Source organism: Gavialis gangeticus, unplaced genomic scaffold, assembly GCF_001723915.1.
Source record: "Gavialis gangeticus isolate Ggan-Ray unplaced genomic scaffold, GavGan_comp1, whole genome shotgun sequence".
NCBI lineage: Eukaryota > Metazoa > Chordata > Crocodylia > Gavialidae > Gavialis > Gavialis gangeticus.
Genome location: NW_017729002.1, coordinates 6288736 through 6311950, shown reverse-complemented (window position 1 = coordinate 6311950; position 23215 = coordinate 6288736). Strand labels below are relative to the sequence as shown.

The window sequence follows — 23215 nt, the reverse complement described above, 5'->3', positions numbered from 1 at the left end:
ATTTACTCATCGTCTATCCTTTTTACCATTAATTTCCTGCCCCTATGCTTTTTCCTTGCAACTTTCTTCGATTTAGCTCTATATACTCAGGTTGGATAGCATCACACACAAAAATGGTGATGCCTATATTTATAAAAATATATTTATATCATATGCATAATTCCCACATTACCCACAAAAACCCGATCAAAACTGGCTTTTTTACAATGTGGAGGGAATAACAGCTCTTTAGCACAGGGATGATCCTTAATTAAGGATTCCCATTTGTAATTAAGCAGTTTTTAATTAACAGCCAAAGCTGCTCCCTGTTTAAAAATAGGGCAGAAATGAAGTCCAAGCTTTTATAATTATATCTGGGCACAGGCCAAAAAGAAAACTATTTAAACCTTCACTGCTAATCAACTTAAATTCCAAAATGTCCATAGTATTTGCAGACAGGCAAGGACATGAGCTTATATCTTTTATTGGACCAACTGCACAACTTGGATAGAGTTAGACAAGCTTTCAAATGCAAGACGTGAAAAAGAATATCTTGCATTCAAAAGCCTAACTACCTGTATTATGTAGTTGGTTCAATAAAAGATATCACCCTCTTGAATAATTCCTGGACCATCATGGCTACAACATCACTCTAATGTTACCATAATATTTTTGTCAAGAGAAAGGAAAATTGGCTTGATTTATTGATGTCTGAGTGCTCCCTGGGGTGTCTTTTCCTTCCCGAGGTGAGAAATTCAAGGGCAGCGGGAGGGAAACTGGCAAAGGAAAGAGTGGGGACCTTGATGGTTTGGCTCTGTCTTCTCTCATTACCTCCAACTCCTGTTACCTACAGGGAGCCCTGCTTCTATTTTCCCATCTTCCACAGCTACTGAATTGTCCTCTCTCTTTAGAAACAGGGCTTCCTTCCCACCATTTTCTCTACCTGTAGTGCTCTTTTTCAGATGGCAGAGATTTGGATGAAGCATGTTTTTGTTAGGGGAAGGAGATCCTAATGATTTATACCCACCCTTCCCTCCTTCTGTTTATATCTTACACAAACCCAATATTGGGCTAGTGCTTGTTCTAGGACCCTCAAATACAGAAATACTTTAAAGGTCTGGATTTACCAGAATTTTTCAGCCCATTTACAGTCCAAACTGGTACAGCAAGCCAAAATGGCACCCGTGGCACTCAGGTCAGGTCCCAGAGGACTGGAAAAGGGCCAATGTGGTCCCAATTTTCAAGAAGGGGAGGAAGGAGGATCCAAGTAATTAGAGGCCAGCCAGTCTCATCTCCATCCTTGGAAAGGTCTTTGAAAAGATTATAAAGGATCATATTTATGGGAGTCCAGCCGGAAAAATAATGCAGCAGGGAAACCAGCATGGATTTGTAGCAGGTAGATCACACCTGGCCAATCTGGTTTTGTTTTATGACAGGGTCACAAAACGCTTAGATGCAGAGGTAGAGGCAGATGTCATTTTCTTGGACTTTAGCAAGGCCTTTGATACAATATCTCATCCTAATCTCTTAAATAAATTAAGAGGCTGTGACATAGATGTTTACATGGTCCGGTGGGTGGCAAATTGGCTAAGCAGTCACACCCAAAGAGTGGTAGTGGACAGTGTACTCTGTCCAAGTTTGTGGATACAACTAAATTGTGGGGTGAAGTACACACTCTGGAGGCTAGGGAAAGATTGCAGGCAGACCTGGATAGGTTAGAAAAGTGGGCAGTACACAACAGGATGCAGTACAACAAGGACAAGTCCAGAGTGCTGCACCTAGGGTGTAAAAATAGCCAGCACCTCTACTGGCTGGGAAGTGACCCTCTCAGCAGCACAGAAGCGGAAAGGGATCTTGGACTCATAGTGGACTCCAAGGTGAACGTGAGTCGTCAATGTGATGAAGTCATCTGCAAAGCTAACCGCACTTTGTCCAATAGATCCCAAGGAGGTGATATTCCCCTCTATGCGGCATTGGTCAGACCACAGCTGGAGTACTGCGTGCAGTTCTGGGCGCTGTACTTCAAGAAGGATGTTGATAGACTCGAGAGGGTCCAGAGGAGGGCCATTCGTATGGTTAGGGGCTTACAGGACAAGCCCTATGAGGAGAGACTGAGGAACCTCGACCTCTTCAGCCTCCGCAAAAGAAGGCTGAGAGGTGACCTTGTGACCACCTACAAATTCATTAGGGGGATGCAGCAAGGGAACGGAGATGATCTGTTCACCAGTGTGTTTTCATTTTAGTAGACAAGGTTCTTCAGGTAAATGTGATAACATTTTATTAGCCCAGCTAAGTAGTTGGAAAAATTGTTCTTTGTAAGCTTTTTGGCACAAACATCCTTCTTTGTATTTTAGTAGCATTCAAAGACTTTAAACAGGTTCAACCCTCCACAGCAAAATTCACCTGTGTACAAACAACTGCTATAGAAAGATGCTGTTCCTGCCTTGGAACCTGTGCAGTCTAACTTAAATCAAGAATCTGAAAGCAGCCCAGTGCAGGACAATCATATGCTTTTATTTTACCCACATTTCACTTAATCTTATGTAAATGTTAGTCATCTTTCATAAAGGCTATTGAGCTTCCATTAGTTAAACCAGAACAGTACTTGACTAACAGCTGTCCCACAGTAAATCTTAATATTAAACCCGAATTCTCATTTTGATTAAAAGACTGAAACTGATTTCATTTTCAAGTTCCACAAAGTATTGCTCAGCACAACAGAGCCATTTTGGAAGTGCACTATACGCTTCATTTACTGAGGTCTTTTCTGGAACTGGTGCATTCTGAATCTCCTAAATACCTCTTAAGTTTGAAATCCAATGCCTAACTACACTTACCTGATCAGTAATGGAGTTGCTTAAGAACTTGGACCAATGATCCCTGTAATGGCCCTTTTAAACTTCAAAAAAACTTTTATTTCAATAGCTTTCACTGACAGCTTTAGATTTGGATGAAAAGTAAAGCAGACATCTGAATTCCTGCCCCCTCCCAGATTTCTCTGATGTACGGATCCAAGCCACACCCCTGTGATTTTGAGCAAAGCTCACGCAGACTCATAAAGACTTGCTTTCTGCAGCCCATTTGAATGCAGTCTGGATGCAGACAGACAGCTAATGAGAACTTTCTATGTGAACTTTCAAGCCATTTAGAACTAAAATCTCTTAGAAAAAAAACTTGAAATTCTAGCCTAAACCATAAGCTCCCAAGAATCTCAGTACTTGCAGCCCCACTGTGGCAGTCAGAGCTGACCTGAGCAGGATGTGGGGCCCAGGGCAAATCAGCCCATGTGGGGCCCCACCCCGGCTCAATCTCATGCAACCCAGACCCAAAGAAGCTGCCACTGCCATTGGCTGTGGAGGTGTCAGCAGCAGGAGCGATGGGCGGGGGGTAGCAAGTGGCTGAATGCGAAGCTGCTGGTGGTGGCACAGAGTCACCATGGCTGCTCCACCTAGCTCCACAGGGCCCCCCAAAGCACGAGGCCCAGGGCAGCTGCCCTGATTCGCCACCCATTAGGGATGCCCCTGGTGGCAGTGCACCTTTGGGTGCCTGTCACTTGAAGGGCAGAGGCAGGCAGATACCAGATGCCTGATGAGGGCTGCCATTTTGGAACACTAGGCATATAAAGGCTGCAGTTTGCTGCTGCCATCCCAGGCAAAAACACAGCCTGGCTGAGCAGCATGGAACATGTAGAGGTAAGAGGAGGAAGCTTTTGGTCCTGGGCATGAGCTAAAAGTGCACCCTGCTGGGGAAGGGTGGCCTGGTAGGGCTCCTAGTGGCATGGGAGCCCCCTGGATATGCTAGGCTACTTACCTGTAATTCAAAGAGCTAGAGGATGAGTGGGGGCCAGGTATGCCCACATGTAGGTGCCCGAGACCAGCAGGGGTGCAAATTCCAGTGACCACAGGGGGGGGTAGTGTGTAGAGCATTGGGAGGCCCCGCACAGAGTAGGGCTGAAGTGGAAGTAGACCTGAAAGTCTGTGTGTGAGGGGGCTGAGTAGGCTGAAGTGGGAGTAGGCCTGAAGGCCAGTGCAAGAACCAGCCTCATGAGAAGTTGGTTGCAAGCATGAGACAGAGACCCCATGGTGGGGCAAAGTGTAGAGTTGCCCGGTGAAGGACTTGGAGCAGAATTAGCCCCGGGTTTGGCATAAGGCCAGACCACATAGAGTAGGGGAACTCGCGGGAACCAAAGGACCGCGTGGTGAGGCCAGTATGTGAGTAGTGAAGCCTAATGGCCCAAGAGGGACCACTCAAAGAGGAGCAAGGGCAGTGGAGTGCTGCTCAGTAATGGGCAGTATGCCAGAAGCCCCTGTGAGAGGGAAGGTGGTGTGCATGAGTGGGTGTATGGAGCTGAGCTCTAGACTAGGTTTGCTCTGGTCTCAAACTGGGGAATAATATTAATCTGGATGCCATATGCGAGGCATGGGTTGTGGTGTAAGAGAGGTTTGGAGCTGCAGATAGTGCCCCCTGGCATCAGGGCAGGAAATAGGCAGCTTCCCATGTTATACTATCACTTTATGGAAACAACAAAGTACTGGCAGGCGATAGTGGCTAACTGCCCCATAGAGACAGGTGGGCGGGCCAGCATGAGACTGGGCCTCAAGCATGCCCCCTTTCACATCCACCTTACTGGCTTTTTCTTCATTCTTATATATGTAGTAACATAATGGAACCAGAGTGATGAATAATATGTGAATGTATTAGGGGTGTGCAAAACAGTCTGTATTCAATTCAGATTCAGATCTGGCACAAATCAGGGACAGTGATTCAATTAGTTGATTCAGATCACTGTCCCCAATTCGATTTGGCTGAATCCAAATCTGAAGAGTCAATGCTGATTCAGAGAATCATAGACACAGCATTAAATGTTTTTTCTACATACCTTAAGGTACCAGGCACACTGTACTTCTGGTCCATTTCTGGGTTCTCCACTTAGTGTGCTGCCCCCCTGTGCCCCCCGGCTCGGAGATCAGCCATGGGGAGATCCCGGGTGCCCTCCAGACCCAGAAGGCACCAGTCGCTGAGCTGGGTGGGCGCAGGGGGCCCCCCCATGCGCTCCCCAAGGGACCCAGTAGTGGACTGAAAGTGCTTCTGGTCCACTTCTGGGTCTGCTGCCGAGTGCACTGGGGAGCCCCCCACGCTCCTGTGGGATGCTCCATCCACCCCAGCATCTCAGCATTCACAAGCCACCTGGTTCTTTGAGGTATGTAGAAAAAACATTTAAAGCTGTGTCTACATCCGAATTACTGAATTTCTCTAAATCGATTCAGAGGTTTTTGATACAATTCAGAGGAATTAAAGTTCTCCTGATTCAATTCGGATTTGGAGATTCAGCCACCAAAGGCCAAATCTCTGCCAAATTGCATCAGGGACCAAAGCTTTGCACAGTCCTAGTATGTATACATATACGTATATAAAATACAACTAGTTTTACCCATTTCATGCACACACATACCTCTTATCCTTTAATTTCTAACATAATTTCTCATGTGACACCATGCATGTGCGTGCATATACTATTAAACCCTTCACTGCTAAATCATTTCTACACTGGAAGAAAGACTAATAAGACCACATTTTCTTATTTCATCAATAAAATGCCCAAAAGAGAAGAGGAGGCAGAACTTTTAAATTTAATTCTACCTTTGGGGCTGAAATTTTCCCAACCTGATTTCTGCACAATTTAATTTGGATTTGTTCAGAACTTTTTCAACCCACATTGGGTAAAAGTTGTTCAATTGCTTTGGGCCTGGAATGAAAAAATAAATCTCTTCTATAATTTAAGATATACAATTTCTTTTAATGATCAGTGATAACATGGCTGAATGGGGGTACAGACTTGAAAACCAGCAGGGAAATAGACCTAGGTGATAATTTATTTTGAAAATAGCTTTTGCATATGCACAATGAAAGTGGATTTGCTTTTCCAGCACCTTTTGGCAATGGTTGAGAGAATGCTGGTTACAGTATGACTGTCTTGTACAATACTCATAGGTACACTGTTAAACAAGCACTGAAGGCTATAGAGGTCTGCCTCCTAAAAAGCCTTCAGCATATATAAGCATGGAAAATCTCTATGGAATAATCTCTGTATCAGAAAATAGCTGAGTTACTGGCTATCTGATTAAAATGTAATAAAACATGCAAACATTTTAAGCTGAATTCTCATCTGGAAAGGATTCAAATACAGTGGAGAGATTAATGCAAGACTAAACTCCTTCTATATTTTTTGTAAGGCCAAGTACAGACGTTGCATTCTTACCGGTATAAGTGATTAGAAGCTGGTCTATATCCGTGACAGAACAGAAGGCTGGCACACATAGATTGATTTAAAAATGGTGAAACCTGATCTGAGATTGCACCCCCACACCCCAGGTGAATGGGTCAATTCACTACTGATCTAAACTATGCTGCCTATAGAAAGCTGCATAACTTGGATTGATTCTGCCTCAGGTTTTCTGACTATCTGAACTTAGCCCAAATGATCAGCAGCATGTTGATCCAATTCAATTCCTGTCCAAAAATAATATCTTTGAAGTTTCCTCAAATACTTCAGTTAGCCTCAATTTTTACCATTTTGCTGAATAGAGGAATCACATGAGACTGCCTTGGAACATGCAATTGAATTGAATACTGTGTCCAGGGAGACTCCAGTTGATAAATAAGAGAAACTGCTATTTGAGGTGTTGATGGTGCTGAGAAGGTTGCCTATCTGTTCCTAGAGAACTCAGGAATTGGGATGACTGCTGAAGATGCCGACAAATGGGACTATGCACTTCCTATCTGAGAGTGGAATCTAACAACAAATCTGTATTATGAGTCCAAATTCATCTCGTTTTTGAGGTGCATTGTCTGGCCATCACAAGTACTACAGGAAAAAAATTAAGATGGTGAGAAAAAAGTGAAAGCATAGGTAGAGAGTTAAATCACAAGTAGGGTCCTCAGAACTATTACTATAAGCAGTACTAAAAGCAGAGACACTGTTTCCAGTAAGCATGTTCACATAACAAGGTGCTCCACACAGCCTCCAAGGAACCACACCAGATCTTATAGAAACACAGGGCCGGAAAAGACCTCACAGTGGGTGTGTCTACACATTCATTTATGTGCTTTAAGTAATGTGCATGCAATCTAATACCTCCATTGTGAAGTACTAGGAAAAGGTGCATTAGTTTATTTTAACGTGCATTAGCTAAAGAGCACATTTTTGTGATGCTTTAATGCGTATTAAAATAAGCTAATGCACATTAAAGCGCAGATATAGACATGCCCAGTATAATTTAGTAGACTCAAATTTAGTTTGTGGTCTACTACTACTGCCTTACAAATCATTACCCAGTTTTATATTTGCAGATTTGATTTTTTTTCCTAAGTGTACTACTTGGCATTTGTTTTTATTGACTTTCATCTCATTTCAACCATTCCTCCAATTAGTCAAAAATTGCTTAGAATGTGAATCCTGTCATCTTTACTACTTAGAACCTGTTCCAGCTTGGTGTCATCCATAAACTTATGTACTCTCTATTCCTCTTCCTAATCATTAATTAAAATATTAAATAGAATCTGTCTCAGGACAGACATCTACAGAATCCCACTTAAAATACCTTCCCAGTTTGACTGTGAGCCCCTGATACTTACGTTTGAGTATAGTTTTGCAACCAGTATCTTAACCAACTCGTAGACATTTAGTTTCTACCACAGGTCATCAACCCATGGCCCGTGGGCTGGATTAGGCCTTCAGAGCTACTGGATCTGCCCTGCAGAGTTGAGGTTTGAGCAGCATTCAGCAGCACATGGCCTTGGTAGTGTTTGGCAGCAAGGGTACTGTGCACCTCTCTGGCCTGCTAGCACTCATATCAAATGCGTGGATGTCCAATTAAATTCTGCAATGAGTGCTATCACCAGGACCTTGAAATCTACACTGATTCACTGGTTACTGGTGTGTGCCAATATTGCTCCTCCAGACATTTGCCATGACTAAACTGTATACAGAGAAGCCATCCACATGAATGACGACCCAGACCTCCCCAGTTAAAGAGATTTAAAGAACCTCCCAGCTCACCATTTGGTCTCCCAGAAATATTTGTGGACATGTGTACAAGCCCTTATAGGACACAACAGTGCAGTAGCTTGGAGGAAAGTGTGGAATGAAACCACCATTCGGAATAAGCATCCAAATTTCCGACCCAACAATAAAGCCTCCTGGCTCTGACCTTCCACAAAAAACATGGAAGGTTCTAAATTGGATCCAAACTGGCCTGGCCACTGAAGTCACTTGATGCACAAATGATATATTAGGAGTTCTGCAAAATGTGACTGTGGCAATCCTGATCAAACTATGGACCACATAACATCACTCTGCCCACTATACAAATTTGATGGTGACACTGCAGAGATACATTCCTTTCCTCAAGAGCATTAGACTGATTAACCTTAAACTGGACTTAATTGTTGCTCCAAGTAAGCCATATGAAACAAGGAGGTAGCAAGGGGATCTCCTACATCATGCTGCCATGCACTCTACTATACCACTGCTGCACGATAGGGAACTTTCCAGTACTGCATCACAGACTGGCAGTATGGAGAAGCAGCAGTGGCAGTGGTGGCAGTCAGGTCCTAGCACTGACCTGCCTCCGACCTGAGCTGGTCCATTCTGGTCCACCACCAGGAAACATTGCCCACCACTGATCTATACCACATTTTTCTGGGTTGTTTGTGAGAATAACAGTTCAGAAAGTGTTAAGAACCTTTCTAAATATAAAATGTATTAAATATACTTCTTCGCACTTAGCAGTTATCCTATCAAAGAGAAAAGGTGAATAGTCTTGACATGAGTTGCTTATGAAAAATTCATGTCGACTGTTTTTAAAAAACATTTTATGTACTACATCATCAGTTCCCAAATTAGAGGTTGTAGCATTTCTAGTGGATTTGCAGGCTGTTACCAGAGATGGGCTTGAAATGGAAGCAGGGTCACAAGCAGGCCCAACCTCACAGGAAATTAGGTCACCAGCTTGGAAGGGGAGTGTAGCCCAAACAAGATTGGTAACTATGAGTCTAAGTGCTGAGGAAATGATTGTTTAATAATTTGTTCCAAGAGCTTTTCATGTAGGTTAACAGATTTATAGTCTCTGAGCCTTTCTGCTTGCCCACTTTTTAAGGTACAGGCAGTCCTTGGCTTAAAACGTTTCAAGTTACAACGTTTATAAATTGACACTGTGCTTCAACTTTCTGATGTCAGTTTTGACTTTACAGTGTTTGATCCAATGCAACACCATGCCAGCAAACCAGTTTGCTGCATCGCTCTTCTCCCTGGAGAACATCTGTCCAAACTGCCTCGGACACTTTCTTTAAGAAATCAGACAAGTCTTCAGAAAAACCTGTAGCCAAGTCTAAGGAGACTCCAGCCAAGAGCCCTTCAAAAACTTTAGCAAAGTCACCTCAAAGAAGTCCTTTCAAATCAATGATTCCTATTTACAATAATATAATTGATTAGGTACATAATTCTGGGTTACTTTGGGTGAAAATAGGGTATCGGGCCTTGGTTCAGGAATCAACCCCCCATTTATAATGTTGTTCCTATGGGAAAATCAATTCCAAGTTATGACATTTTGACTTAAGATATGGTTTTCAGGAACCAACTCTGTTGCAAGTCTGAGGACCACCTGTACTATATTTGCCCTGTTTCAGTCCTTTGCATCAATCCTCCACACATTTTAAAAGATAAACACGAAGGGAACTATAATCAAAACAATCTTTGAACCATATATATTTGAAAGCAAATTACATCAGGCAATTACTTTGGTTTTAATCTATTTTATTATCCTCAAATATAAAGAAAAGTTCTTGTTTTAATTTACTTTTTGATCCAAAGGAAACGTTTTAACATTTGATCTGCTTTTCACAATTGATAGCCTTTTATCCTTCAAGGTACTTTGACCTTTCATCCCCACCATTATGTAAGATAAGACAACTGTGTGATCTTAACAGAACTTAATAGGAACAAAATTCCAAAAATAAACCAACCAAAAGAACCCCAGCCTGATAGCCTCAGAAAGGTGAATATAGAGGACTTTACAGTCTTGATCTGTGAGGGCTGAGGCAGGCACTGTGACATTTCCAAAGCAGATTACTACTTTCTAGGGTGGGAATGAGAGGAGTTTGTATTATGAGAACTATTAAATAAAAAGGTACCTAGGACTGACTTGCACAAATGGATGGTGCTGTGCACATCTGTATGATTTGGAGGTTGCGACTCTGCAGCAGACCCATCAGAAAAATCTGACTTCAGTGAAGAACCATTTCCCCCTTTTATACCAAAAATCCTGCTTTGCATGATGGAGAGTTACTTGGTAATTACACTGTGAAAGTCATTTCTTTTCCATGCTGTATTGCTTGCTTTCTTGAAACTTCCCATCCAAGGACATCTAGTCTGCACAGTTTGCAGGAGTTTGGACAGAGCTACTAACTCCCTGGAACAAAGGAGGCAGCAAGTTTCAGCAACTGGAGAGATCCAAACTACAGCCGGCTATAAACCATTACAACAAAACTGTCCTGGTATACATGATTCTTGTTCTGAATGCTACCTTCTCTGCAGCAGCACTGGCTCTCTTGCCCTTATGAATGTATCAACCAGAACAATCTTCTTGCAACTTGACCCTCACCCCCCCAAAACACAGATCTTGTTTGGTCATGAATCTGCAGTGGGATGGGGAGGGAAAGTGCAGAGTGAACAGCAGAGCAAGGGCAAAGCACAGAGGGGTTTCATTCTCCAGTTTGCATGCAGGTTCCAAACTAGTTTCAGAGATTTTAGGGGCTAGAAGGGATCTTACAGAGCATTGGGTCCAATCCCCCTGCACTGAACTAGTACAACTGCATACCATTTTTCATGTTTCTTGGCTATCTGCATCCTTCATGGCAAGAAGACACACACACAGAGATAGGCCTGCTACACCGATTGTATTCACTGACTTCAAATTCAATTCTTTCCTGAACCATTAAAATTAATGGGACTTCACAGGGTGTCAATTAGGACAGAATTCAGCCTCCATATTTTAGAGTTCAGTTTTTTTCCAATAAATTTGAATGCTCTCAATTCACATCCTCTTCTGGGTTATCTAGGGCATTGCTTCATCTCTCTGAAGGAGGAGATCCAAATGGGAAAAACTGTCACATTATGAAGAAGGAAGGGTTGAGACAGGGAACTGGCTACTAGGGGTATATGAAGTGGGCCCTATTTGATTTGGATTCAGATTTGGCTTGAATCAGGGACAGTGATTCGATTAGTTCATTTGGATCACTGTCTCTGATTCGATTCGGCCGAATCCAAATCTGAAGATTCGATGCTGATTCAGAGAATCAGCGATTTGGTCACAGACACAGCTTTCATAGATTCATAGATACTAGGGTAGGAAGGGACCTCAACAGATTATTGAGTTCCACCACCTGCCCTGGGCAGGAAAGAGTACTAGGCTCAGATGATCCCAGCCAGATGCCTATCCAGCCTTCTCTTAAAGACTCCCAAAGTAGGGGAGAGCACCACCTCCCTTGGAAGCCCATTCCAAGATTTGACCACCCTTACCATGAAGAAGTTTTTTCTGATGTGTAGCCTATATCTGCGCTCTGTCAGTTTGTGACCACTGCTCCCTGTTACCCCACAAGAGGCGCCCTGGTGAACAGAGCATCTATAGTTCCTTGCTGCATCCCCCTAATGAATTTGTAAGTGACCACAAGATCACCTCTCAGCCTTCCCTTGCAGAGGCTGAAGAGGTCCAGGTTCCTTAGTCTCTCCTTATAGGGCTTGTCCTGTAAACCCTTAACCATACAAGTGACCCTCCTCTGGACTGTCTTGAGGTTATCCACATCTGTCTTGAAATACAGTGTCCAAAACTAGATGCAGTACTCCAACTGTGGTCTGACCAATGCCTCATAGAGGGGAAGTATCACCTTTTTGGTTCTATTTGTCATGCATGTGCTGATGCATGGTAAAGTGTGGCTAGCTTTGCTGATGCTTTCATCACATTGATGACTCATGTTCACCTTGGAGTCCACTATGACTGCAAGATCCCTTTCCCCTTCTGTGCTGCTGAGAGGGTCATTCCCCAGCCAGTAGGTGTGTTGGATATTTTTACACCCTAGGTGCAGCGCTCTGCATTTGTCCTTGTTGTACTGTATCGTATTGTCTTCTTCCCACTTTTCCAAACTGTCCAGGTATGCCTGCAATCATTCCCTACCCTCCAGAGTGTTCAGTTCACCCCACAATTTAGTATCATCTGCAAACTTGGACAGAGTACACTTCATGCTCACATCCAAGTCACTGATGAAGACACTGAAGAGTACAGGTCCAAGGACCAAGCCCTGCAGGACCCCACTACCCACATTCTTCCAGGTTGATACCAACCCGTCTACTACCACTCTGAGTGCAATTCCCCAAGCCAATTTACCACCCACCGGACCATGTAAGCATCTAAGTCACACCTCTTAATTTATTATGACAATGGGATGAGATACTGTATCAAAGGCCTTCCTAAATTCTAAGAAAATGACATCCACCTCTACTCCTGCATCTAAGCGTTTTGTGACCTGGTCATAAATCAAAACCAGATTAGTCCGACATGATCTGCCTGCTATGAATCCATGCTGGTTGCCCTGCAGCAATATTTTTCCTGCTGGACTTGAACAAATATGATCTTTAATAATCATTTAAGGATTATTTAAAGACTTTTCCAAGGATGGAGGTGAGACTGACTGGCCTATAATTACTTGGATCTTCCTTCCTCCCCTTCTTGAAAATAAGGACCACATTGGCCCTTTTCCAGTCCTCCAGGACCTGCCCCGAGAACCATGAGTGCTTGAACAGCCATGCCAGTGGTTCTATTATGACACTGGTCAGTTCCTTCAGTACCCTTGGATGATGCTCATCTGGGCCTGCTGACTTGAACACATCCAGTCCATCCAAGTGACTCTGCACCAAGTCAGCATTGACAGTTGGTGGGCTGGTGTCCCTCTGATGCGCAACTAAGAACCCATACAGAGACTTATTTTGACCCTTGTTCAAGAACACTTAGGCCAAAAATTCATTCCTTGTCTCCCCTATCTGTCACTAATTGCTCCTGCTTATTCAGTAGAGGTCCTATGCTGCCCTGCACCTTCTTTTTACTCCCTACATATTTAAAAAAAAGACTTTTTGTTGTCTTTAATATTTGTTGTTAATCTTAGCTCTGTAGTTGTTTTCACCTTTCTAACTGCCTCCCCTGCAAGTGCAGGCCAAGTAGATATACTCCTCCTTGTTTGCTTCTCCCTGCTTCCACTGTCTATATGCCTCTTTTTTGCCCTTAGGCTTCTCTGGATTTCTCTGTTTAGCCATGGAAGTTTTTGGGCCCTTCCCACCCCCTCTCCCCTTTCCCTTGCTCTGGGATCATCTCCCTTTGTGCCCAAAGGATTGCTTCCTTCAGGAATGACCACCTTCCCTGGACTCCCATCTCTCCAATCCTGCACTGCATCATTAACTACACTCCTGAGCACACTGAAGTTAGCTTTCCTAAAGTCAAGCACTTCTGCCCTACTAGTTATCTTACCTACTCTATGCCGTATGGTGAATTCTACTGAATGGTGGTCACTGTCCCCATGGATCTGCAGCTGCCCTACTAGGTCATGCCCCGTAGCCAACACCAAGTTCAGTAGGGCATTCCCCTTAGTGGGACCGTATACCTCCTGCATTAGGTGAAGGTGAATGGTGGTCACTGTCCCCATAGCTTTCAACCTGACCTGTTATGCTGCATGCCTTTCCCTGGCATCCCAAAGTGGCCTAAAGCTATGGGCTGGTTGGACTAAGTGTTGTATAACACAGGATCCTGACCCCTCTCTTCAGGGTTGAGGAAGAACTGCTTATTCCACAAACAGCTTCACTGATTTCAGTGAAACTATTTATCAAGTAGGTGCTAAGATGGAGTCAGTGTAGCAGAATCTGCTCCTAATTTTGGAAACAGGTACAGGTTGTTCAGTATTTGGATGCAGATGGGTCTGATGTTGTGGGCAAAATTGTGCCCACCTGTTGAAAATGATTCCCAATTGCAAGTTTGTGACTGAAATGGAACCATAGTAGTTTTCTATTCATTCTAGAACCATGATGTGGCCGGTGCTGGTTTTTGTTACCATATCATCCTGGAGTCTCAAGTAGAACCACAGAAAAACAGTTATTGAAAGTCTTGAAAATCTCTCTATTATTCATACGTAGCCAGTAGGGCTGTGCTACTAATGCTTTGGTCCCTGATTTGATTTGGCAGAGATTCAGCCCAATTTTGAATCTGAATCTGATCAGAGGACCATTTAATCTCTCCAGATCCAATCGGAGACTTCAGAATTGATTCCAGCAATTCGAACATAGACAGAGCTTTAAATGTTTTTTTCTACGTACCTCTAGGCAGCAGGCAGCTCATGAACAATGCAATGCTGGGGTGTATGGACTGTCCCACAGAAGTGCAGGGGTTTCCTCACCGCGCTTGGCAGCGTGCTCAGCAGCAAACCCAGAAATGGACCAGAAGCACATCCAGTCTACTTCTGGGTCCACCGGGGCGTGCGCAGGGCAACTAGTGCCTCCTGGGTCTGGGAGGGGACACAGCATCAGACCCATCTGCTTCCAAACACTGTATAACCTGTACACGTTTCCAAAATTAGGAGCAGATTCTGCTACACTGACTCCATCTTAGCACCTACTCAATAAATGGTTTCACTGAAATAAGGGGTTCCTCCTCAACCCTGAAGAGAGGGTTCAGAATCTTGTATTACAGAACACTTAATGCAACCAGCCCATAGCTTTCAACCTGACCTGTTATGCTGCATGCCTTTCCCTGGCACCACCAAAATGATACAATTACCTCTTATGGTAATCTTAAGGTACCTCTTATCTTTTCTGGTTTACTATTGACTTACTGAAAGTCTAAAAAAAAAACTGAGTAATTAACAGCTGTGTACTAATCAGGTTCTAAAAACCAGTTAGCATGACCCTGCTAATAAGGCTGAATAAAAAACTGCTAAGCCTGACTACCAATACTATCATTCTGCTAAGCCTGACTACCAATCTGTCATTCCCATTTGGACAGACATACTCCATTTAACACACATTTTCTCCACCTACATTTATTCCACCCACTGGTTAAGAAGGACACTAAAGGCCAGATCCTATTCCACCCATTAGGCACCACCATGGATTTAGGAACTTAAGTGTAATTCCATTTCATCCTGCTCCAGTCCCTGAAAAAGAGTTAATGAAAAAGGTGGATGCAAAAGCAGGCTCTTCCTCCTGCTTACTTCTTTGTGACAATCATAAAGCTTAGATGTTACATTTTAATACTCCCTTTTGGAATACTTACATTTGTAGGTACATTCACACTGTTTCAGTATTTGAGCAGGATGGGGTGAGATCACACTTGAGACCTAAATCCACATATCTTGTTAAGAGGTGGAATAGGATCAGGAACCTCTCTATACCAGTAGAGGATCACTGGGAATGTGCATGTACCAGCTAAGTAGCACACATTGTAAACCTGTACTTTTAATGACATTCATATTTTTCTGGATCTTTAATATTCAGTGCCAATCACAATGATACACACTGTTATATCCACTCACACAGATCATTCAGGCTAAAGTGTATTATCTGTATTCAGCTAGTTAGACTAAAGATCAACATAAAACGAGTAGTTTGAAAGCTGTCAGGGAAGTGCACTGCCTCCTAGGGAAGCTAGATTGCCTTGCTGTTCTCTACAAAAAGAAACTTTTATTAGTGAAATAAGAATGGAAGTTGTGTAATTCTTCAAGGCATAATCTTTGTGGTATGATATATTTCTGCCACTCAGGGAGGACGGTCCAGTCAATGGCCACAACAATGGAACCAGTTCATAGCAAACGACATCTTAGAAAGGCATAACAACACTTATGTTGCTTATAAACATAGTCACTACTAGGACCAAGGAGTATTTTATTTCCCCACTAACAGACAAATGAAAGCATGCCCTCTGTGAAAACAATGAAAGCTTACCCCATGTGTATACCAGGCTGCACTACAGTTTAGGGAAGGATCTTGAAAAATAGTCAATTATTTTAAATAAAACTACAGCTGTTATTTATGAAGCTGGAATCTGTACAGATAATGAGACTACTGAGACACACAAGATCGAGCATTTGCCAATAAGCATACTTCACTCACTGTATCCACTAAATTGGGAAAAAACCCACAACTGTTCACTAAGCTTATTTAAAAAGTTCTAGTAGCCCTGTAGCAATTTTTGCGGGCCCCAGCAACCTGGTCTTCATCTTCTGCTTCCTGAAAAAAGACCAACTATAATTTGACAACCTAAATGATGAAAGATATTGGCAATAACCCCATCAGCAAGACAAAGTAGCTATTCTTTAATTTCCTATTCTCTCTTGGCTTCAACAAGATTTTGATGTTCCATGTCAGTAAGTAAGGTGAGCATGGTGCCCATGTAAAGCATAACACGTTTGTTGGAACAGAATCACAGCTGAGGCATGCAGTACAGTGTAGAGATACACAAGCTATTTTGGCGCATGGAGCAGTCCAAGTATTTAACCTTGCAAAGCAAGATAATTTATCTCAAGTGGAGCTTTGCATAAGTGGGGCTCTAAGGCCCCTAAATCGCTGCATCATAAACCTTTGTGGCAGGCTTGCCAGTAGCAGCCTGGCTCAACAGCTTGAGCCAAAAGGCTCAGTGTGATTGGTGGGGGCATTTCCTTTCCCCACCAATAAGAAAGGAAAGGAGAAAGGCTTGCCCCACCCTGACATATGGGCAAGGTGAAGAAGAGGACCTGAGGGGGAGCTAACCCTTCAGGCTTTCCTATTGGTCCACTCCCAATCTGGGGGCAGAGCCTTCTAACAGGATAAAAAGCCAGTGCTCCCAGCACATGGGCAGCTTTGATGAGAGACAACAAAGAGGGCTGATGCAGAGCTGGTGTAGCTGACCAGCAGGGTGGAGCAGTTGCCCCAGAATCACCCAGAAGACATCTTCACCAGATGGGAAGCAGCAAGCAGCTGTACCCCAGCCCCACCGCAGAGAAAGCCTTGATGATGGTGCACAGGCTGGTGCATGGAGGGTCTGGGACCAGATGGGACCTCAACTGCTGCACAAGGTAGCATGGGTCTCCAACCCCCTGCATGGGGCAAGGGTGGTGGTGCACAGGCTGTTGCATGGAGGTTCTGGGAGAGGCTGGGACCTCAGCTGCTGGACAAGACAGAGTGGGTCTCCAACCCTGCACGAGTCAGGAGCAGGACCACTGGTGCACAGGATGGTGCATGGGGCAGAGAGCAGACCAACAGGCTGGAAGAGCTGCACAAAGCAGCTGGGGTCTCCTTTCAGAGGGAGGACATGCCTCGCCCCTAGGAGACAAGTCAGGCCCCATCAGGCTGCAGAGAGTTGTGAGTCCCCTGGACAAGGGATTCCTACAGGGGAGGAGGCCTCATCACACTGCGGGCAATGGAGGGGAAGCCCCTGACTGGAGGGGGATAATTCACCCTGAGGCAAGGATAGGAGTTTAGGGCTCTGGCTTGCCAGGGGGGAATCCCCATGTTAGGGCCCTGCCAGCTGAGTAGCCTAAGCAGAGTCAAGGGTGCCCCACAGGGTGGCAACCCGGTAGGGAACCCTGTCATTTCTTCATTGGGCACACCTGTGTGCTACAGTTGCATTCTGTTCTTTTCCTTCTCTCTGCTGTTGGGATCCTTGGGGTAACCCTGCACCTTTATTACTGTATTAGGAGACTATTATACCAGTATTGGTATTTATTGTATGTAGTGTTTTATGCAAATGTATTGTATTTGATGTAACCTTCTTTGTGAATATTTAACTATTCACCCATCACTGCCAGTCATTTTGTTACTGGCCTGTCAACTAACCCCTGTTTTATCCATAAGTGGCCCCTCCCCCTCACGCCTGGAGGGCACTGAACAAGGGGCAGGGCTGCAGTCTGGTTCCCTGTGGCCTATGTGTGGGTTTAGGGCTAATTAGAGTGGGTATGGGTGAATTCATAAATATATCCATCCCTTCATTTGGAGAGGGGGTACCTTTTTGTGTACCACCCGGGTTACACCTTTATAAAAGGTTTTCCCATTAGCAAAGCATTATTATTAAAAGGTTGTGTCTACAGTGCATTAAGATGTTTTTCCTTATGTTCTGATACTCTTTAAAATTTATACTCACTCACCAAACTACTCCATAACAAGAGATAATTATTTTATTATAGATACTGAATAACAACTTGCTACTGCTGGGCATTTTGCTGTTCCGTAAACCTAATTCTACAAAAAAATTAATCCTGAAGAATCTGCATATGTGAGAAAAGTATGTATGCAATTAGTAACTTGTGCATTTACTCAAAGAACCTTATTCACAAACTCATGCAGAAATTTCTGTTTTATTTCTAAACTGAAAAAAATACATTTACTTTTCATTTCCAGTTGAGAATTTCAAAAAGTTATTCAGTGAAGTAGCAGAATGCTCTGTTTGCCTGAGCTCAAGGTCCTTCTGATCATTCAGTATTGAGTTACCTAAGGTCACAGCTAAAGAGTATTCATAAAACCACTAAAGTTAGAGAGAGAATAACAACAATCAGGTCACTGAATCCATCCTGCTGCTAGTGCAGGGAAATTGTTTCCTACATTTAAATTTCCTAATGCTTTTTTTCATTTCATTTTTTTTCATCATTGGTAACCCAGGGAAGTGGTTTGGAAAGCATGCAATTCGATTCAATCCAAGCATGCTTTCTAGAGCCTAGCACAAGCAATATATTAGGGCAGATTGATGTACCTTCAAGCAAGATATGAGTAGGTATTTGAAAATTCTACAAATCTTCTCCATCCAAATCAGTATACTTATCATTATTACAGATAACCAATTTATTGTATCAAAGGAATTAGCATGTCTAACTATTAGATGGATCACATTCGTCTGTTTTAGATTTCAATACATTTTCTTTCTGATAATTACAGACAAAGCAATAAGTATAGAGGCAGTAGTATTTTCGGCATTTGGATAAAGGAATTTTGCTCAGTTTAAAAAAATCATTGTATTTTTTCATTACTTTCCCTAAAATACATATAAATTAGTCATGGAATTTTGATCTAAAGAATCAGAACTGTTGACAGAACAAATTATTTCTTTATATGAGAATGTGACAAGTAAAAAAGGTGAAAAAGCTACTGCTTAATAATATGTAAGCTATGATTACAAAATGAATGCAAATTAGATTTTAGGATATGCAGGGAACTGGTCAGAGAATACTATTCTAGCAGATGTTAGCTTATGATAAGAGATGAAAACTGAATTCTAAGCCTGATAGCAGCACCCTCTGTGTTACCCTTTGGTAACTCAGCCATTCTGCTTTATTTTCCTTCATCTATAAAATGAGCTTACTATTATAATGCCTAATCAGTCTAAAAAGAACCAGTTACTATTTACTAAAAAGGAGGGAAAGAAACATTAATAGCTACTTAATATACAGTTAATTATTAAAAAGCAAACAAATATTTCTTTGAGCATTGGCTTAGCTGGTTTCTAACTCAAAGTAAACAATGTCTCTTTTATAGACTATTTCAAATCCAACAGATCAATAATGGTGCCATCAGTAACTTTCACTGAACTACAGACAAAAATCCATCAAACAAGATGATTACATCTACTTCAGTCTCTTGGTATAATAACAGGAATGAAATCAGTGTAATGGAACATTCAGGCTTTCTAAGTGTCTCCTGTTTTGAAACTTAATGTCCTGATTTTGCCATGGTATTTAGCCTAGTATTTAGAGGTCCCATATGTTTTGATACTGTTCTATTCCACTACCTTTTTTGTCTGTCAGTGGGGCTGGTCTTGGCCTACTGCTGATCCTGATCTGAGGTTCACTTTATGGCCCATAAATGTACATTTATTTCTCAATCATTACGTCCCATCCATTCTGACTGGACAGTGGGAAGTGTGCATAAGTTACCATGAAATGTCACTTAGTTCACACTTCTGTACTGGCTGAATGATGGCCATCATTAGCCATTCCAAGTGCAGGCACTTTCATAACGGGAGAGTAAAAGCATCACATTCCATTGTGGTGCAGATTCTGCTAATTCTATAAAGTCAGCATGAATTCAAGATTTATTGAAGAGAGGCATAGTTAGCTACGTTAGTCTGAAGTCAAGTAGAAGTCAGGGTAGATATGCACTTTACAGACCAACTAAAGTAGATAGCTACAGCAAGCTTTCATGAACTAAAAGTTCACTTCTTCAAATGCTGCTTCAGCTCATGAAACCTTGTGATTTTGTATATACATGTATACACACACTTTGGTTAGTCAATAAGGTGAAGATCTACCCTGCCTTCTTCAAGACTTATTGGTCACATGTTGTCTGCTCTTTCTCTGAAGGAGTTAAGGAGTATAATTTATGGGTGGAGACATGGACAGATCCAGGACTGTGGCAATGGAGGTGCAGCGACACTTCATTTGGCTGTATGGCACATGTGTACTGAAGAGAGTTCACTGCACATGTGCCACACTACTGAAGGCTTTGAACACTATGAGCTCACCATCTGGCCAGCAAACCATCCCTGCGTTCAAGCAGCTCCTGAGCTTGCTACTATTAGCTCTTCTCCCTCCGTCTCCATGTCCCCCAGTTCAGCAGCAGAGGAAGGACAGACTAGCAGCGCACTGTCCCTGGGCTCTATGAAAGCAGGGCCTGAACTGCACTGCTGCCATAGCTTATTCCCTCCTTTCCCCTACTGCTATATTTAGGTGTGGGGGTGGGGGTGGGAGGCAGAAATGAAACAGGTACAGGGAGGAGAACTAACAGTAGCAAGCTCTGAATTGCTTAAAAGCAGGGACTCAGGGCAGACCCCATGCCAGTGAGCTCATAGAGCTCACAGTGCATGTGGAGCTCCAGCAGGAGCTGTGCTGCCATGCTGGTGAGCTCTGAAAACTCACTGCACATGAAGCACACAGCCAAAGAAGGGGTGCAACCATGCCACTGCATTGTGTCTGGATCTGCTCTGGGGTAAAGACTTCTTGTTATGAGGAATTACTCTTTCTTTATTTGCTGAAATGAAAACGCAAAGAATCCTAGCTGACATCTGTCCTGCATCCCTGCACACACTGTAGTGAATTGTCTGTAAAAAAGTGAGCTGAACAGAAACTATTTTAAATTAGGGGTCTCCAAACCTTACTGAGTAAGGTTACCTCTCTCAATGTCTAGAAAAAGTCTTTCAAGAAAAATCTCTTAATGAGCAATATTAAGAGAATCAGTGAAGATAAAAGAAAAGAAAAATAACTATTTGCACATACATAAAAGAAGAAATAAGAGTGTCCCTACCGTCACCAACAAACTGAAGGAGGGCTAAGTCAATCTGTCTCTTCCAAGGTGACCCTTTCTGAAGTGCTATTCCATAGCCTGTAGTAGCAAAGATGTATCCGCTGCCTATTGTGACAAGTTTGCAACCCTCATCTCTTCCAGCCTTGTAATTCAGAACTGCAGCATCATAGATGAAAGCATCCAACTTCCTGAAATAAAAGAAAACAGTTTACAAACCAGATCTCTAGGAGCAGCAGTTATCTGGCAGCCTTTGTCCTTGATGTCAGGACCCTGTTGAATATCATATGGATTCTTTGATATCATTAATTACAAGCTGCTGTGCTGTATCCAAAATTAACAAAGGCATCTATTTTTACTGGAGGAAATAGGACACATTAGTTTTGCATTTCTATTTTAAGGGATACCATTAAAAATGCAGAGAACAGGGCTAACCAAAGTAGTAAATTACAAAATGTGTTGGCCTGATGCATTGGTACCTTTGGAACTCAAAAATAAGTAATGAGCATCTTGATATGCAAAATAATCTTAAAGGGCAATGGAAAGTCCAGTAGACAGTTTAGAATAGAAGTGTGTGTTTGTGTGTGTGTGTGTGGGGGGGGGGGGGGACAGACTATATCAGCTTTATTTTAAATATTTAAAGAGACTAAAATCCCAACTCAATTTTTTTTGACACTTGCTTACCTTTATCTTTCTTTTCAAACATAAAATGTACCAAAGAATTAATGTGGAAATTTAGTCCTTTTTGGAAAGGATGTAAAGTATTACAGATAAGACTACAAATAAGTTCCATTTTAAAAATCTTATAAAAATATTTCCTTAAGGTTTACAAATCCAACCCTCATTATTTATCTCTGTTGCTCAGTAGGAATAGAAAAACATGCTATGGAAAACTGCAAATCTTTGACCCATCTTCCGAAAAAATTAAAAACAGAATCTAATGGCTTAGCCCCACTGCCTTTGAGTTATGCAGCCAAAAATGAAACCAGAAGAGAATCACTACATAAAGGAAGAAAATTAGTCTCCTCAAGGGTTAGTCTGTGCAGACTGTGGTCAAGATGGAGTTAGAAAAGGTAGGAGCAGAGGGGCCATTTTACAGATAACATGAGAGTGTGGGCATGCACACAACTCAGAGAAAAGTGTCTGGGAGAATGGTCAGAATCAATAGCAATAAACCAATCATCTTTAACTCAGTTTGGAGGGGCACGTGTGTAATTTCCCAAGGTATTTAGAAAGAAAAAGATAACAAAATGTGTTACAAAGCTTTAAGGGCCCCATCACCTCATCAGCCAAGTGTGAAGCCTGAACTCTCAGCTAGCACAGTTAGGCCTACCAGGAGAAATTTCTACCACTTGAGATACAGGACTGCCTACATTAGCTGGCAGCAGAAAGCTGTAATCTCAGAAGGTTAAAGACTGCTGGAAGCAGGAGCTGGATCAAAAGCATGGTAGTTTCATAGTTCATAGTTTCATAGGGTCAGAAGGGACCTGAGAAGATCATTTAGTCCGACCCCCCGCCATGGCAGAAAAGAGTACTGGGGTCAAACGACCCCAGCAAGGTGTTCATCTAACCGCCTCTTAAAAACCCCCAGGGTAGGAGCCTGCACCACCTCCCTTGGAAGTTGGTTCCAGACCCTAGCCGCCCTGACCGTGAAATAGCACCTTCTGATGTCTAACCTAAATCTACCCTCTGCTAACTTGTGACCATTGTTCCTGGTCACTCCTGGCTGTGCTCGGGGGAACAGTGACTCCCCCAATGCCTTCTGATCCCCCCTGACCAGTTTGTAACAGGCCACAAGATCCCCCCTCAGCCTTCTCTTGTGGAGGCTGAACAGGTTCAGGTCCCGTAGTCTCTCCTCATAGGGCCTGCCCTGCAGTCCCC

The 23215-nt window shown here is 42.9% G+C and overlaps 1 protein-coding gene across 1 annotated transcript in view; it reads right to left on the bottom strand.

Moving 5' to 3' along the window:
* The window catches only part of GRIN2A (glutamate ionotropic receptor NMDA type subunit 2A), a 152830-nt gene that overhangs the window by 14403 nt on the left and 115212 nt on the right, over positions 1-23215 (bottom strand). Inside the window, exon 9 of the mRNA XM_019507473.1 lies at positions 21338-21525. Within this exon, the coding sequence (XP_019363018.1) occupies positions 21338-21525 (188 nt within the window). The remainder of the gene's footprint in view (positions 1-21337; positions 21526-23215) is intronic.